Source organism: Bufo gargarizans, chromosome 11, assembly GCF_014858855.1.
Source record: "Bufo gargarizans isolate SCDJY-AF-19 chromosome 11, ASM1485885v1, whole genome shotgun sequence".
Classification (NCBI taxonomy): Eukaryota; Metazoa; Chordata; class Amphibia; order Anura; family Bufonidae; genus Bufo; species Bufo gargarizans.
Window position 1 is genome coordinate 51,900,993 of NC_058090.1, and position 16,753 is coordinate 51,917,745.

At 47.9% G+C, this 16,753-nt stretch overlaps 1 protein-coding gene across 1 annotated transcript in view; it reads left to right on the top strand.

Moving 5' to 3' along the window:
* PPP2R3C (protein phosphatase 2 regulatory subunit B''gamma) overlaps positions 1 to 16,753 on the top strand; it is a 41,734-nt gene that overhangs the window by 19,148 nt on the left and 5,833 nt on the right. The window contains exons 7-8 of the mRNA XM_044272069.1: positions 14,693 to 14,763; positions 15,664 to 15,796. Coding sequence (XP_044128004.1) covers positions 14,693 to 14,763; positions 15,664 to 15,796 — 204 coding nt within the window. The remainder of the gene's footprint in view (positions 1 to 14,692; positions 14,764 to 15,663; positions 15,797 to 16,753) is intronic.

A 16,753-nucleotide genomic window follows, 5' to 3' on the forward strand; every position in this document is an offset into this window, starting at 1 on the left:
AATAGTTTTGTTCTCTACAGTAAGGCTGGAAGAACTGGATCCTTCCTCAAATTTCAGGAAGAGATCATCGCGAACCTCCTGTATCCAGGAGGTTCCGTGGCCCCATCCACCAGTGTAGTTAGCCGTCTACACGAGCGACACTTCCCCAGTGCCGTTGCTGGTACCTCAAACCGACCGCCACCCCGAAAAAAATGTCGTGTCTGTAGCAGGAGTGGAATAAGGCGTGACACCCGCTATTTCTGTCCTGACTGTCCTGACCACCCTGCCCTATGCTTTGGAGAGTGTTTCCGGAAGTACCACTCACAGGTACACTATTAGCATAGGGATCATCTCACCAGGACAGGCACACAGGGCTATTAGGGCCCATTCACTCACAGCTGCTGCAAACGTCTCCTTTCACATGGGACAAAGTGCATAACGCACTTCGCCACATCTTTGGGCGATTTGCGCTTTGCACATTGACCCATGGGGAAGGAGAGGTTTGTTCTATAAAGGTAAAAAAAAAAAAAAACACCAGTAAGCAAAAAGGTTAATGCTTAGTTCAAAAAGTTAAAGTTACATGTTCTGTTCCAAAGTTAATAAAATTATTGCGTTGCGGCCTGGTTTTTTCTTTTTTTTACCTTCCAGGTGGACCAACCGATCGACTAGCTGCAGCACCGATGTGCATTCTGACAGAAGCATTGCGCTGCTGTCAGATTACACGCAAGTCGGTGTATGCGGCGCTGCAAGACGAGATTTCTACTCTGCAGTAACAGATACGTTTGCCGAGGCATACGAGCTGAGGAGGAGGCGGCGTTCCTATGCTTTGGCAAGCACTTTGTATGTATATATATATATATATATATATATATATATATATATATATATATATATATATATAAAAAAAAAAATCCCGGCAATGATTTATTCATCCACATCGATTGATGCGAATGGAGAAATCTGGTTTGCCAGGGCATACGAGCTAAGTGGGTATGGATGTAGGGCGGAGCTCCTATGTCCTGGCAGACGCCTTTCCCCTCCATTTTTTTTTTTTTGGCAGAGATTTTTTCATCCACATTGATCAATGCGAATGAAGAAATCTGTGCCGTTCATTTTTTTCTTTCAGCCCAGAGGCTGAACGGAAAAAAAAATCTCATTACCTGTATGCTCAATATAAGGAGAATAGCAGAAACTCCTAATGCTGGCCATACATGTAATGATTGCGGAGACCCTCAAATGCCAGGGCAGTACAAACACCCCACAACTGACCCCATTTTGGAAAGAAGACACCCCAAGGTATTTGCTGAGGGGCATATTGAGTCCATGAAAGATTTAAATTTTTGTCCTAAGTTAGCGGAAAGTGAGACTTTGTGAGAAAAAACAAAAAAAAAACAATTTCCGCTAACTTATGCGAAAAAAAAATAATTTCTATGAACTTGCCAGGCCCCTCATTGGATACCTTGGGGTGTCTTCTTTCCAAAGTGGGGTCACATGTGGGGTATTTATACTGCCCTGGCTTTTTAGGGGCCCTAAAGCGTGAGAAGAAGTCTGGGATCCAAATGTCTAAAAATGCCCTCCTAAAAGGAATGTGGGCACCTTTGCGCATCTAGGCTGCAAAAAAGTGTCACACATCTGGTATCGCCGTACTCAGGAGAAGTTGGGGAATGTGTTTTGGGGTGTCATTTTACATATACCCATGCTGGGTGAGATAAATATCTTGGTCAAATGCCAACTTTGTATAAAAAAATGGGAAAAGTTGTCTTTTGCCAAGATATTTCTCTCACCCAGCATGGGTATATGTAAAATGACACCCCAAAACACATTCCCCAACTTCTCCTGAGTACGGCGATACCAGATGTGTGACACTTTTTTGATGCCAAGGTGGGCAAAGGGGCGCATATTCCAAAGTGCACCTTTCGGATTTCACCGGTTATTTTTTCCAGATTTTGATCGCAAAGTACTTCTCACACATATGGGCCCCTAAATTGCCAGGGCAGTATAACTACACCACAAGTGACCCCATTTTGGAAAGAAGACACCCCAAGGTATTCCGTGAGGGGCATGGCGAGTTCCTAGAATTTTTTATTTTTTGTCGCAAGTTAGTGGAATATGAGACTTTGTAAGGAAAAAAGAGAAGAAAAAAAAAATCATCATTTTCCGCTAACTTGTGACAAAAAAAATAAATTCTAGGAACTCGCCATGCCCCTCACGGAATACCTTGGGGTGTCTTCTTTCCAAAATGGGGTCACTTGTGGCGTAGTTATACTGCCCTGGCAATTTAGGGGCCCAAATGTGTGAGAAGAACCTTGCAATCAAAATGTGTAAAAAATGGCCTGCGAAACCCGAAAGGTGCACTTTGGAATATGTGCCCCTTTGCCCACCTTGGCAGCAAAAAAGTGTGCCACATCTGGTATCGCCGTACTCAGGAGAAGTTGGGGAATGTGTTTTGGGGTGTTATTTTACATATACCCATGCTGGGTGAGATAAATATCTTGGTCAAATGCCAACTTTGTATAAAAAAATGGGAAAAGTTGTCTTTTGCCAAGATATTTCTCTCACCCAGCATGGGTATATGTAAAATGACACCCCAAAACACATTCCCCAACTTCTCCTGAGTACGGCGATACCAGATGTGTGACACTTTTTTTGCTGCCAAGGTGGGCAAAGGGGCACATATTCCAAAGTGCACCTTTCGGATTTCACCGGTCATTTTTTACACATTTTGATTGCAAAGTTCTTCTCACACATTAGGGCCCCTAAATTGCCAGGGCAGTATAACTACGCCACAAGTGACCCCATTTTGGAAAGAAGACACCCCAAGGTATTCTGTGAGGGGCATGGTGAGTTCCTAGAATTTTTTATTTTTTGTCATAAGTTAGCGGAATATGAGACTTTGTAAGAAAAAAAATAAAAATCATCATCATTTTCCGCTAACTTGTGACAAAAAATAAAAAGTTCTATGAACTCCCTATGCCCATCAGCGAATACCTTAGGGTGTCTACTTTCCGAAATGGGGTCATTTGTGGGGGTTTTCTACTGTTTGGGCATTGTAGAACCTCAGGAATCATGACAGGTGCTCAGAAAATCAGAGCTGTTTCAAAAAGCGGAAATTCACATTTTTGTACCATAGTTTGTAAACGCTATAACTTTTACCCAAACCCTTTTTTTTTTTGCCCAAACATTTTTCTTTTTATCAAAGACATGTAGAACAATAAATTTGGCGAAAAATTTATATATGGATGTCGTTTTTTTTGCAAAATTTTACAGCTGAAAGTGAAAAATGTCATTTTTTTGCAAAAAAATCGTTACATTTTGATTAATAACAAAAAAAGTAAAAATGTCAGCAGCAATAAAATACCACCAAATGAAAGCTCCATTAGTGAGAAGAAAAGGAGGTAAAATTCATTTGGGTGGTAAGTTGCATGACCGAGCGATAAACGGTGAAAGGAGTGTAGTGCCGAAGTGTAAAAAGTGCTCTGGTCATGAAGGGGGTTTCACCTAGCGGGGCTGAAGTGGTTAAGCTAAACGTCGTTTCGGCGCATTGCCGGATCCGACGTTTAGCTTTTTTTAGAGTGGTTACCATGGCTGCCGGGACGCTAAAGTCCTGGCAGGCATGGTAAAGTGTAGCGGGGGAGCAGCATACTTACCGTCCGTGCGGCTCCCGGGGCGCTCCAGAGTGACATCAGGGCGCCCCGCGCACATGGATGACGTGATCGCATGGCAGGTCATCCATGCGCATGGAGCGCTCTGACGTCATTCTGGAGCGCCCTGGGAGCTGCGCGGACTGTAAGTATACCGCTCCCCCGCTCCCTGCTCCTACTATGGCAACCAGGACTTTAATAGCGTCCTGGCTTCCATAGTAACACTGAAAGCATTTTGAAGACGGATCCGTCTTCAAATGCTTTCAGTACACTTGCGTTTTTTCCGGATCCGGCGTGTAATTCCGTCAAGTGGAGTACACGCCGGATCCGGACAACGCAAGTGTGAAAGAGGCCTTAATTTATTTATTTTAATTTTCCAGTAGAATCTGTATAAGGCCCCATGCACACAACCATATCTGTTTTATGGTCTGCAAATCCCATATCCGCAAAAATGTGTTCATTGTTGCGTCCATATTTCTTGTGGATCCATTGACTCCAATGGGTATGTGGTCTTGAGTTAGTTTCTATCAATACAAAACTTACCTCTATCCACAGAATATCTGGCACCACCACTGATTACGAGAACTGGATCCTGTGTCCCCTTATGAATGAAGTGGCAGGTCGAGCACGCACATAGCTACTCTGTTCACTCTCTATGGGACTGCTGGAGATACTGTGCTCAGCTATTTCCAGAAGTCCCATAGACATTGAATGAAGCAGAAGGGAAGATGGTTGACCTACCATTCCATTTCTTTGTGGACACAGGATCCCCATTCTGATAAATATAGTGGACCCAGGCAGCAGTAACCACCGATCAGATACTTATCCCCTATCTTGTAGGTAGGGGATAAAAAAAAATAAGCTGAGCTGTAAAGCCAAGAGAGGCCATCGCTATCTAATCAGCAGGGGTCCGACACCCTGCACCTCCATCCAGTTGACTATGAAGATTCATAAAGAGGCTCAGACACACCACTACTTAATATACACTGACTTCTTTAGTAACTGCAAAGTATCAAATGTACAGTAGATGTTCTCATTAGAAGTCGGGGCACTGTTTTTTACCGTTTTCTTTCTTCCCTATCAAAGGACTCTTGTTTTTAGCGGCATTAGTGATGCAAATTGCACTAGCATCTGTTCAGTAGGCCCTAAGCTACCTCCATTAGAATTCTCTGTGACTCTCAGATCATTCTGACTGCAATTTTGTGGTCTGTTCACTTCTGGCGCGCTGCAGAATTCAATATCTATAGGGTAAGACCAACCCGCTGATCAGTTCTTATGTTTTTGACTGTTGCATTGAAGTGTAGGTGCCCGGTTACAGGGTATATTTTCGTCCTACTTGTTATTTTAAATGTTGGGATGCCTCCTTTATGGAGCCCATCCTTTTGAAGCTGTATTAATGTTTATGGTTACATTACGGGGGTTGGGATTGGGTGGGTCTGGCGATGAGGCGGGCATGAGACATATTGGGTCAGAGTGGAAATGGCGGAAAGGTCATTTAAGTATACGGGGGGTATCCCTTGTCACTACATATAACTCAGAGAAATATGGCGGATAGTCTTAAAATAGTAAGATGGAACATAAGGGGTTCGGGGGACCCAACTAAGAGAGCTGCAATGTTTTTAGCGCTACAGCGTTTCCAGCCTGCAATAATCTGTTTATCAGAGACTCATCTGATTCCCACTACTACCTATGTCATACACAAAACATGGGTTCCTACCGCTCCACGTTTTCCTCGCATTCTAGGGGTGTGAGTATCCTTGTGCACAAATCTATATAATTTATCTGTCATTCGTCCCGTATAGACTCAGCAGGAAGGTATGTGTGTTTGCACTGTACATGTAATCATTCCTCCTTTGTTTTAGTGGCAGTATATGTTCCTCCCCCTTATAGTAGTGAAGTGTTAAGAGAGATTATGATATACGTTGGCGGGCTATCTCAGTGTCCTCTGCTAATAGTGGGCGACTAATACTTGTCCCTCTGCATGGTTCGATAGGGTAGGCGGTTCAGGCGAGGGCAGAGATACTAACTTTGCCACTGTACTGCGGGAGCTGGACCTGCATGACATATGGCGGGTGAGGAATCCAAATGCACGCCTGTTTTCATGTTTCTCCAGCTCCCATCATTCACTGTCTAGGATTGATTTGGCCATAGGGACCCCTGATGTATTGTCTCTTGTAGTGGAGGCTACATATTTGCCCAGAAGTCTGTCCGATCATTCCCCTATGTATGTGGAGCTTAAAGGGAGGCTTTCACCAAATATGACCATTACAGACCACTCAGATCAGGTTCTCCATTACTTTCCCCTGATTACTATGGTACCTTTCATATTGCAGTCAATCGCCGATTTGCTCCAAAAAACACTTTTATACCATATGGTAATTAGGTTCTGAAGGTGCCCAGGGGCGGCGTTCATGCGGCCGGTACCCAGGCCCCTCGGCGCTTTGATTACCAAACCCCTCCTCTTTCACCCCTCTGACCCGCCCTTGTTTAATCTGATTACCTCCTCCTCTCTGTCTGAAATCCTGCGTCCTCACCGCTCCACACATTCCCAGCGCGTGCGCACTGCATTGCCCATTATGGGCAGAGGGAACAGGGACTTTCAATGGGCATGCGCCAGCCTGCGCAACCAGATCCAGCTGGCAGAGGCACGTTCAAAATCTGGCGCCTGCGCCGTGCCGGTCTTCAGTCGGCGCAGGCGCACTGAGAGGAGGACGCTCGCTCGGCCGCTCCTTCCTCAGTGCGCCTGCGCCAGGTGTAGATGTGACGTCATCGGAGCAGGCGCCCTCCTCTCAGTGCGCCTGCGCCGACTGAAGACCGGTGCGGCGCAGGCGCCAGATTTTGAACGCAGACAGGGCCAGCCGAGGACGAGCAGGTTCGCTGGCCCTGTCAATCAACATGAGGAGGGGGCGTCTTTATGAAAGGAGGATGCGGCTGCTACCAGCAAGTAGCCGCCCTAGAGGTAATTTACATATTATAAAAGTCCTTTTTTTTTTTTTTAAGAAACTTCTGATCCAGTGACATCACAGCTGTAGGCCCAGTTTTAGAGCATTCTATGCAAATGTGGTGACATCACAATACTCTACCAGGATGAGGGCCATATTATGTTAACCACTTAATGGCCAGAGCATCTAATATGTTAAGATATATGGATATTGTTTGTTTAATGAATGCAGATTTTCAGTTTTCGTAGAATACATAGATTTTTACCTTTTTATAGTACATTTCTCGTGCTTTTTTCCATTGGGGGACACAGACCATGGGTATAGCTTAGAGGTATTAGTAGGAGGGACACTATGCAAATGAAAGAGCTCCTCCTCCTCGGGCTATACCCCCAGACTCCACCAGGAGGAACTCAGTCTTTGCTTAGTGTCTGGTGAAGGAGGTTGACACTCTCTGATTCTACTCCTTTTTGTTATTTTTATTCTAGATGGGGACACAGGTCGGCATGGCGCCTTCCTGGTCCCCCGTGGAGTGCCCGCCGCCGTCTTTGGGACGTTGCCTGGCTGCCTCCATTTCCCCCCAAGAAGATAAGTGGATCCGGGCTCGACCTGTTAGCTCCGGCATCCCACCAGCTGCTGGGACGCCTGCTGCCTACCCTCCTCCAGAGCACTGTTCTCCTGGATTGGAGTCAGAAGTCTGAAGAGGCGCATCCCTGCTGGTCTGGACATCGAGGGAGCATGCTGAGCAGATAAGTGTTGCACAATCCCTCCCCCTCCCTCTGTGTCTATTTGTCTGTGGCTGCCTGGGTGAGCTTGAAGAAGGATCCTGATGGGGCACTTTCTTCATTTTGGCACTGGAGTACTGGCATCTCTTCCCCTTAAACTGTGGGCTTCAGCGCTTCTCTCGTCGGGCCTTGGCTGCTGCGCTCCCTCAGCGCCCGCCGGCAGGCCGCTCCTCCACGTGGTGCGCTTATTTTCGCGCATATTTTCGCGCTCGCGCATATTTTCGCGCGCGCGCTTATTTTTCGTGCGCGCGCTTATTTTCGCGCGCTTTTTTCGCGCCATAATGACGCGTTAGGGGAGGCGGAGCCTCGGCATGCCGCTCTGACTCTCCTTACACCGGAGACTCTGTTTGCTCATGGCCGTGCAGCTCCTCATCACTCTACTCCGTTTTGTGCCAGGCAAGCTGGTAGCTCAGTGGTACTGCTGCTGTTGCCCCATGTCCAGGCTTTCTGAGTTCAAAGCCCCTTTCAGCCTTCAAAAATTGTTTATATTATTCTAGATGGGGACACAGGTCGGCATGGCGCCTTCCTGGTCCCCCGTGGAATGCCCGCTGCCGTCCTTGGACGCTGCCTGGCTGCCTCCATTGCCCCCCAAAGAAGACAAGTGGATCCGGGCTCGACCTGCAGCTCCGGTATCCCACCAGCTACTGGGTCTCCTGCTGCCACCCTCCACCAGAACACTGCACTCCTGGACAAGGAGTCAGACGCCTGAAGAGGTGCATCCCTGCTGGTCCTGGAGTCGAGGGAGAAGTTCTGCAGGAGCAGATAAGTATTACCTGCATCCCTGCCTTACCCCCCTCCTCCACCCCTCCTCCACGTCCCTGGGGGCCTGCGGTCCCCGCTTGGGCATCTGCCATGTCCAGCGCGGCCGCTAAATTGGTCTTAGTCACCAAGGCAACCATGTCCTTTAATCCTGTGGCGCTAACGACTCCATCTCTCTCAGTGGTCCCCACAGTGGGTGACTGACTACGAAGAGGCAGCGTGAGCGGCAGCATCCCACCTCGGATGTCTCTGTCTCTCCACCCCCCTCACCTCGCCGGTGGCGCTTGCGGACTGCTCTTCCCCCTCCCTAGGGAGAGTACTCCGAAGGAGAATTATCCGGCTCGGACGAGCCACGTCCTTTTTGGACTATAGGGCATTTTCAAATCCTGTGACGCCAACCACCTCTCTAAGTGTTTTTCCACAGAAGACGCCCGAATACTAACAGGGAGCGTGAGCAGCAGCATCCCTCCTCGGATGGCTCTGGCTCTCCCCCCCCCCCCCCCCCTCGTCTAGAGGCGCGTTCGGGCGACTCTCCCCTCCCTTAGGGAGCGCAAGTCTGAAGGAGAATTTCCGGCTCTGATTAGGTCATGGAGCGGGACCCCTCGCCTAAGCTCTCCACCAGGGTGGCTGACTTAGTGGTGACTGTCCGAGACACCTTTATTCTCCAAGGGGATTCTCCTCCTTCCACTGGTCAGGAGTTCCCCCTTTTTCCGTCCAGGCAGTCGGAGACTACCATGTTCCCGGTCCATGAGGGATTTTTCCGCGGTCATGTCCAGGGCCTGGGGTGGTCTTAATAAGGTTCTCGACCACCCAGCGCATGAATATACTTTCCTTTCCCTGCTGACGGCGAGGAGAGGTGTCTCCTCCCCCTAAGGTGGATCCTCCGGTGGCCGGATTAGCCAATTATGTGGCCCTTCCTGTCTTAGTCAGTTCCTCTTTCCAGGATGCTGTAGACAGACGCATAGACTCTCTTCCAGGTCCTTTTTTCGCTGGCAGCGCGTCCCTGTGACCTACCTTTCACTCAGCAGGGGTAGCCAGTGCTCTCTCGGTGTGGTTACAACACCACCACCAGGAACTGGCGGTACGAGATGCGGCTACTAACACACTGGAGTTGGTTCTCCAGATGTCTCAGGCTTCTAACATTCTTTGCGAAGCTTCTAGGGACATTGTTTCCCTCTTTGCCCGCAGGTTGGCCATCTCTGTCACTCAGCGCGAAGAGATCTGATTGAAGGTGTGGGACGCTGACGCCTCCACCAAGCGTTCCCTTGCTAATCTCCCCTTTGGGGTTTCCAGGCCTTGTGGGGATCAGCTGGACGAGTTCGTCTCTGCATGCCTTTTGCCGTTTCTCATCTGGTAGGCCGTCGCCTGCTTCCTCCGCCGGGGGTCTCAGGTCGCCCGCAAAGAGGCCTTCCTTTGCACCAGCCTTCCCGGCACTAGAGGGCCCAGTCAGCCCGCCCTGCTGCTCCTAGGCCTATCACATGTCCCGATTGCGGAATCCCACCATCGATTCCTGCGCTTCGCCATTATGGGTCGACACTGTCAGTTTGTCGCCCTTCCTTCGGGTTGGCGACCACCCCGCGGGTCCTTGCCACGGTCCTGGACCGCTCATGGCGCTTCTTCGTACCAGGGGCATTCCTTTGCTGCCCTGTCGGGACGATATCCGGATAGAGGCCCCCCTCTCTACCGCAGACCACAGACAGCGTCCGGATCACTGTTCAGACCCTGGAACGGTTCGGCTGCCTGGTAACTTTCCCAAACTCCTGCCTCTTCCCGTCCCAGAGGCTCTCCTTCCGGAGGGTGATTTTGGACACCTCGGCTGCCAAAGTATTCTACCAGCCTTCAAGTCCTCCCAGGTCCAGGGGGCAGTGTCGCATCTGCTGCGCTCCCCGTGCCTCTCCATTCGGGAATACTTGCAGGTCCTGGGTCTTATGGTAGCCTCTTTCGAGGCCTTTCCATATGCCCAGTTTCACACTCGCCTGGCGCAACAGGAGATCCTTTACCTTTCAGCGGGTTCGGGCAGTTCTCCCTTGGTGGCTGTTCCCAAAGAACCTGAGGTCGGGGAGTTCCTTTCTCGCATTCTCCTGGGCGATCGCCGCCACCGATGCCAGCATCCTGGGTTGGGGGGGCGTTTTCCAGTCTCGCACGGTTCAAGGAATTTGGCCGGCGGCAGAGTCTCGCCTTCCAATCAACTTTCTGGAATTGAGGGCGATTTTTTCCGCTCTCTCTCTCCTATTGGACCTCTCTCCTTGCGGGCCTCCCAGTGCGGGTTCAAACGGGCAATGCCGCGGCCGTGGCCTATATCGACCATCAGGACGGGACCCGCAGCCGGATGGTGATGCAGGAGGTGAAGTGAATTCTGACGTGGGCGGAGACTCACGTTCCGGTGTTGTCAGCAGTTTGCATTCCAGGAATGGACAACTGGACAGCGGACTTTCTAAGCCACAACACGGTGGATCCAAGCGAGTGGTCTCTGCATCCAGAAGGGTTCGAAGAAATCTGCCACAGATGGGACCGTCCGGATGTGGACTTAATGGCGTCCGGGTTCAACAACAAGATCCCAGTGGTCCTGGCTCGCGCCCGAGGTCCGGAGGCGTACGGATGGATGCGCAGGTGTCTCCGTGGCAGGACTTCAGCCTCCTCTGTTTTCCTCTCCTACCAAAGGGTCTACGCCAGTTCGAGGCGGAAGGGACTCCGACCGTTCTCATCACCCCAGAGTGGCCTCGCCGCGCGTGGTTTTTGGGACGTGGCTCGGTTGCTGGCGGACGCCCCATGGCCTCTTCCCGACGGACAGGACTTACTGTCTCAGAGACCGTTCTTCCACCGGAATTTGCGGTCTCTTCGTTTACCGGCGTGACTGTTGAAACCGCCATCCTGATAAAGATGGGGTTCTCGGATTCAGTGGTTAGGACCATGATCAGTCCGGGGAAGTCTTCTTCCTCCCGGATTTACCATCGTACCTGGATGGCCTTCCTATCCTTTTTTGAGGGTTCGGGGTTCCCTCCCCTTCGGTTTTCCATCTTGATGGTACTGTCTTTTCTTCAGTCTGGGCTTGTGCAGGGACTGTCGCTTAGTTCCCTGTAAGGTCAGGTTTCGGCGCGGGCCGTCAGAGGTCCCTTGCTCTTAAGGGTCCGGTGGTGACCTTTCTTCGGGGGTGGCGCATTCGGTTCCCCGTATGTTCCCCCTTTGTCTCCTTGGGATCTCAATTTGGTTCTGCGCGCTCTGCAGTCGGCTCCCTTCGAGCCTTTGAGGAGGGTCTCTCTGACTGTTCTCATCTGGACTTCCTTGTGACCATAGCTTCTGATACAGCTACATAGCGTAGTGATTAAAGTTCTGGGCTATTATGCAGTGGCTGTGAGTTCACGTCCCATCACGAGCTTTTAGGTCAGACTGGTGTCGAAGCTGGCCGCTCTTTCCTGTCAGGAGCCTTAATGGTTTTCCTCCAGGATTAGGTTGTGCTCCGTCCAGTCCCCTTCTTTTTGCCCAGGGTGGTCTCTCCCTTCCGCCTTGATGAGGATCTTGTCCTGCCTTCCTTTTGTCCTTCTCCGGCTAACCCCAAGGAACGCACTCTGCATTCCCTGGATGTTGTACGGGTCCTGAAGGTGTGTCTCGCGGCTACTGCTTCCGTCCGCCGTTCTTGGCGCTCTGGATCTGCTTGGCTTTTTCCGCGGCTTGTCACGCTTGTGGTGGAGTTCCCCCGGCTAGAATTGCCGCTCACTCCATTGGGGCGGAGGGGGCTTCCTGGGCAAGACGCAGTCGTGCCTCTGCGTCTCAGCTGTGTACGGCGGCCACCTGGTCGTCCTTGCATACCTTTGCAAATTTTTGTCAGTTGCATTCACTGGCTTTGGCTGATGCGGCTTTGGCCGCAGGGTTTTGCAGGCTGTGGTTCCTGTTTGACCGTTGGGGCGTTCCTCCTGGCGGTGCTGATATTTTTTCCCACCCCATGGACTGCTTTTGGACGTCCCATGGTCTGTGTCCCCCAATGGAAAAAAGCACGAGAAAAGGAGATTTTTGTGAAACTCACCTGTAAAATCTTTTTCTCGTCTTTTCCATTGGGGGACACAGCTCCCACCCATTATTCCTGTTGCAGGAGGGGTCTTTAGTTCAGTTTTTCTGTTTCTGGTTGGACCTTATGGCTTGGTCCGATGGTTTCCATGATTTTTTCTTGCTCCTTCTCCTACTGCTTGTGCAACGCCTGAGTTCCTCCTGGTGGAGTCTGGGGGTATAGCCCGAGGAGGAGGAGCTCTTTCATTTGCATAGTGTCCCTCCTACTAATACCTCTAAGCTATACCCATGGTCTGTGTCCCCCAATGGAAAAGACGAGAAAAAGATTTTACAGGTGAGTTTCACAAAAATCTCCTTTTTCTGCTTCACATTTTTAGTTTGATTTGGTTGCTGAATATTATTTTCCAAAATGTAGGGGTCAGCTAAATTGAATAGACAGTGCTGCAGTAGAAAGCATGAGGGAGATGCAGAACAGCAGACCAAGTTTATATGGAGACAGGACCTCCTATACACAGTGCAGCTAGGCTACAGTCACTGATCGGTAAATGAAACGGTCTTGAACTGCTTGAATAAACGTCATAAAACAGAAGGGCATACTTACTGGGTATTCCCTGGTTATACCTCATACAATGGAATTCATATTTTAGTGTCTAAACAGTATTTTAGGAAAATACTGTTTAGAAAGAAGAAGGTAACATGCAGGTAAGGGAAGAGGAAGGAGCGTGAGCACCGTGACCCCTTCAAACAGCTGATCGGCAGGTGTGCATGGGTCCGCTGATCTGATATATGTGACCTATGCTGAGGATAGGTCATCAGTATTAGGCTACTTTAACACTAGCATTTCTATTTTCCGGTATTGAGATCCGTCATAGGATCTCAATACCGGAAAAAAACACTTCCGTTTTGCCCCCATTCATTGTCAATGGGGGCAAAACGGAACTGAACAGAACGAAATGCTCCAAAATGCATTCCTTTCCATTTGGTTGCGTTCCTATAGCGGAGAGCTAAACGCTGCGGTTTTCTTTCTGTCATGGGATGCGGAGCAAAACGGATCCGGTATAACCCATAATAAAAGTCAATGGGGACGGATCCGTTTAACTCTGACACAATAGAAAACGGATCTTTCCGCCATGAACTTTCAATGTAGTTCATGACGGATCCGTCTTGGCAATGTTAAAGATAATACAACCGGATACGTTCATAATGGATGCAGACGGTTGTATTATCAGTAACGGAAGCGTTTTTGCCCTGTCGGGTGTTGAGCCCTGTCGTATTCAGCAAAAACACTAGTGTGAAAGTAGCCTAACATCGCTGCACAACCCTTCAATACATGCTGATTTGAATGCAGCAGCACATTGGTTCCTGATGACAATGACAACATTTTCCAGGTAGTCCTCTATGGGATTTTCAGACCATAGGGTGCTGGATTAGCAGTTGTAATTGCAGGCGGTAACTTTTATCAGGTTAGTCATAAGTGTCTTTTCATGCCATGACTAATGTAGACCATAATAAGGCTAATTATGACACAGAAAAGGACATTTGAAGTTCTCCACCTATTTTCTTGTTAAAGGGTTTATGCTGTAATTAATGTAAAAAATGAAAATCAGACATCATATAGTACTCAACATCTTTCTAACAAAGTTAGAACCTCACTTGGATCCAGAGATCTCCCCATTCATTGCTTCAAGTTACTCTTCTAGATTAATTTCAGGCTGGCAGCTCAGAGGGTGTGTCCTTTCACAGCGGACATGTCCTTTCTGCTGCAGCTCTTTCCCTGTAACTGTCACAGCTTCTAACAAAGGATATGGCTGGTGGCAGTTACATAGTAACATCGTTTTTAAGGTTGAAAAAAAGACGCCCGTCCGTCCAGTTCAGCCTGTTATTCTGTAAGTTGATCCAGAGGAAGGGGGAAAAACCAAAACAAAGTAGAAGCCAATTTTCTTCATTTTAGGGGAAAACAATCCTTCCAGGCTCCAATCAGGCGATCAGAATAACTCCCTGGATCAACAACCCTTCTCCAGAAATCTACTAACTATAGCCTGTAATATTATTACACTCCCGAAATACATCCAGGAGTTCACCATCACCAGCTCCTCAGGTAGAGGATGTCCCCTCGTCTGGGTCCTGTAGTCTACCCATTCCAGTTATTACTTTAGTTGGCCTGTTTTTAACCCTCGAAGATTCAAACTGAGCGTGTGCGACCGCCTTAGTGCGGTGGACAAGAAATATGGAAAAGAACAAACAGCAGATGGCGCTATATAGATGCATTTTATTGAATAGCTCAGTGGCTAGACTCATTTTTTATTTTTTATTACATGGAGTTACAAAGCCATTCAGATCCAGGTGCTGGTTTGAAGAATGTAGAATATTTTTCATGGCTCAGCCCCGTTTAAGTGACATTAAACAGTTAGTTAGTGTTAAAGTTAGTTAGAAATATATACAAACTGCTTGATTAACCCCTTATTTTTTTTTTCTTTTTTTTTTTCTTTAGGTTAAACTGTTACCGACTCTAATTAAAATTTGTTTTGGGGTCAGGCACCATCTTTAACATTTAAAATCGTATTAATATATACATCCTTTCTTTTAGTATGGCTCCACCAAACCAGGATCGGTCTAAGCTTGTATGATGTGGCTGGACAAGGCTACTTGAGAGAGTCGGTACGTTGCAGTCTCCATACTGTCCTTGCTTGCACACTACTGTGTCCTCCTAGTCTGTCTTTCTGAAACCTGTCATAATAGTACAGTTAATGCCTGTTCATCATAGGGGTCCTAACAGGGTCTCACACCGACCACGTAACAGTAATATTTGGTTCAACCTGCTGCTCCATCAGAATGGTGGAATGGGACCCCGGGGGGCCAGCGGTTGGATCCCCAAGATTCAGTTAGTGAAAAGCAAAACTTAGCACAACCTCTTTAAATGGTTTTTACCCCAGACCGATAGTCCCCATTGTGGTTCTGCCAAGGTTCCAGCAGTTTTGACAGGAAGAATTGTCTTGTACCCCTAATGGCAGTTTGCAACACTAATGTGAATGGAGCCATATTGCAATTTATTTATTTTTTTTACAAATGTAATCTACCCCATTTATGCAAGCAATGGGGGGCATTTATTAAGAGCGGTTATTTACATGCTGGTCTTACTCTATCCCCCACTGGCGTCAGATGCACCACAGGCTTTCAGAGGTGCACTTCTCTTAATTTAGTTGCATCTCTATAGGTTAGCTGCATCCCTGCAGGTTAAAAAGTGATGATTCGGCACATAGACCCAAAAACTTTGCAACTTTTTGATGCCATCTTTACTGGGTAAGAGTAGGTAGATCAATTAGTCCCTAACCCTCCAGTTTTCGTGCCATGATATCAGATTGCAGTGAAAGTCCATTTGAGCAAAAATCCAAACTCCAAGGATTTTTGTGATTGTTTAACCCTTTACTACATATTTATGTACAGTTGTAGGTATTTTGGTTACTGTATTGTATGAAGAGCAGGAAAGGAAGTCTGTAATTAGAATAGCGGCGATTAATATTAGAGACATATCCGGTGATGACTTCATTATTTTTACAGGACTTGGAGAATTACATCCTTGAGCTTATTCCAACCTTGCCTCAGCTGGACGGTTTGGAGAAGTCCTTCTACTCCTTCTATGTCTGCACTGCTGTCCGGAAATTCTTCTTTTTCCTTGATCCTCTAAGGACAGGTAATGCAAACAAATACTTATATCGTCAAAGGACGTCAAACACCAGGTTACGTTTTCTACCTGCCTTGTCCTGCACCACCTATGGCCTGATGTGTAGTGATTTGTCTGTATAGTCAGGATCTCAGGCTCTCATCCATTGTGGCCGTACTCTTGAGCATTGTGCCACATCAATTGCATTGCACAATTGCTCATAAGTCCGGTATATGTGACGGCTCCGGGGTCTGTAGAGAGAGGGGGCCTATCCCAGGTTGGCTCTGTCCACAATTATGTATGAGAACTTGCCGAGGGAGATGCAGGGTTTGGAAACAAGGTGGTGGAAAATGGAATGGCAGCCCAGTGATTTCCAGAGAAGACCATATTGAGCTTCATTTTTATCCTTTCTATTGCTCCCCTCCTCCGCTATGTACACACATGCGCGTACGCCGACCATTCACCACTTTGGGAATTCTGAGGTGCAGCTCTTGCACTATGTGCTCTTCATTACCAGCTATGGGACTTCTGAAAACGGCCAAGCTTGTGCGGTGTACTCTCCTTCACTTCGGGGGGGCGCTTTCTCTAGATTGGAGCGGATTCATCAATGTCCCAGATGGGCCAACCCCATTCATTAGATACATGAAATGAAAGAAATCTCACGAAGAAGTCAAGAAACTCATCCATCATGAAATTGACTGGTACTTTTTGAAACTTTACTTAACTCTGGGAATTATACCAAGAGGTTTACGCATTCCATGTAAACCTGTTTTCCTCAATGATATAGAGTTCACCACTAGTTGGTACAACCAAGCTGATAAATGCTCAAAACAACTGATGATTAGAGTCTCTCTAGCAGTCTTAATACTGTGAAGTCAAATACTCAACTTCCATTACCACCAAGGAGGTTCTTCAGAAGATTTGAATATAATATAGTATATAAAAAATGTAAGAAATTATTAAGAGACGTAACTGATTATGAAAAGG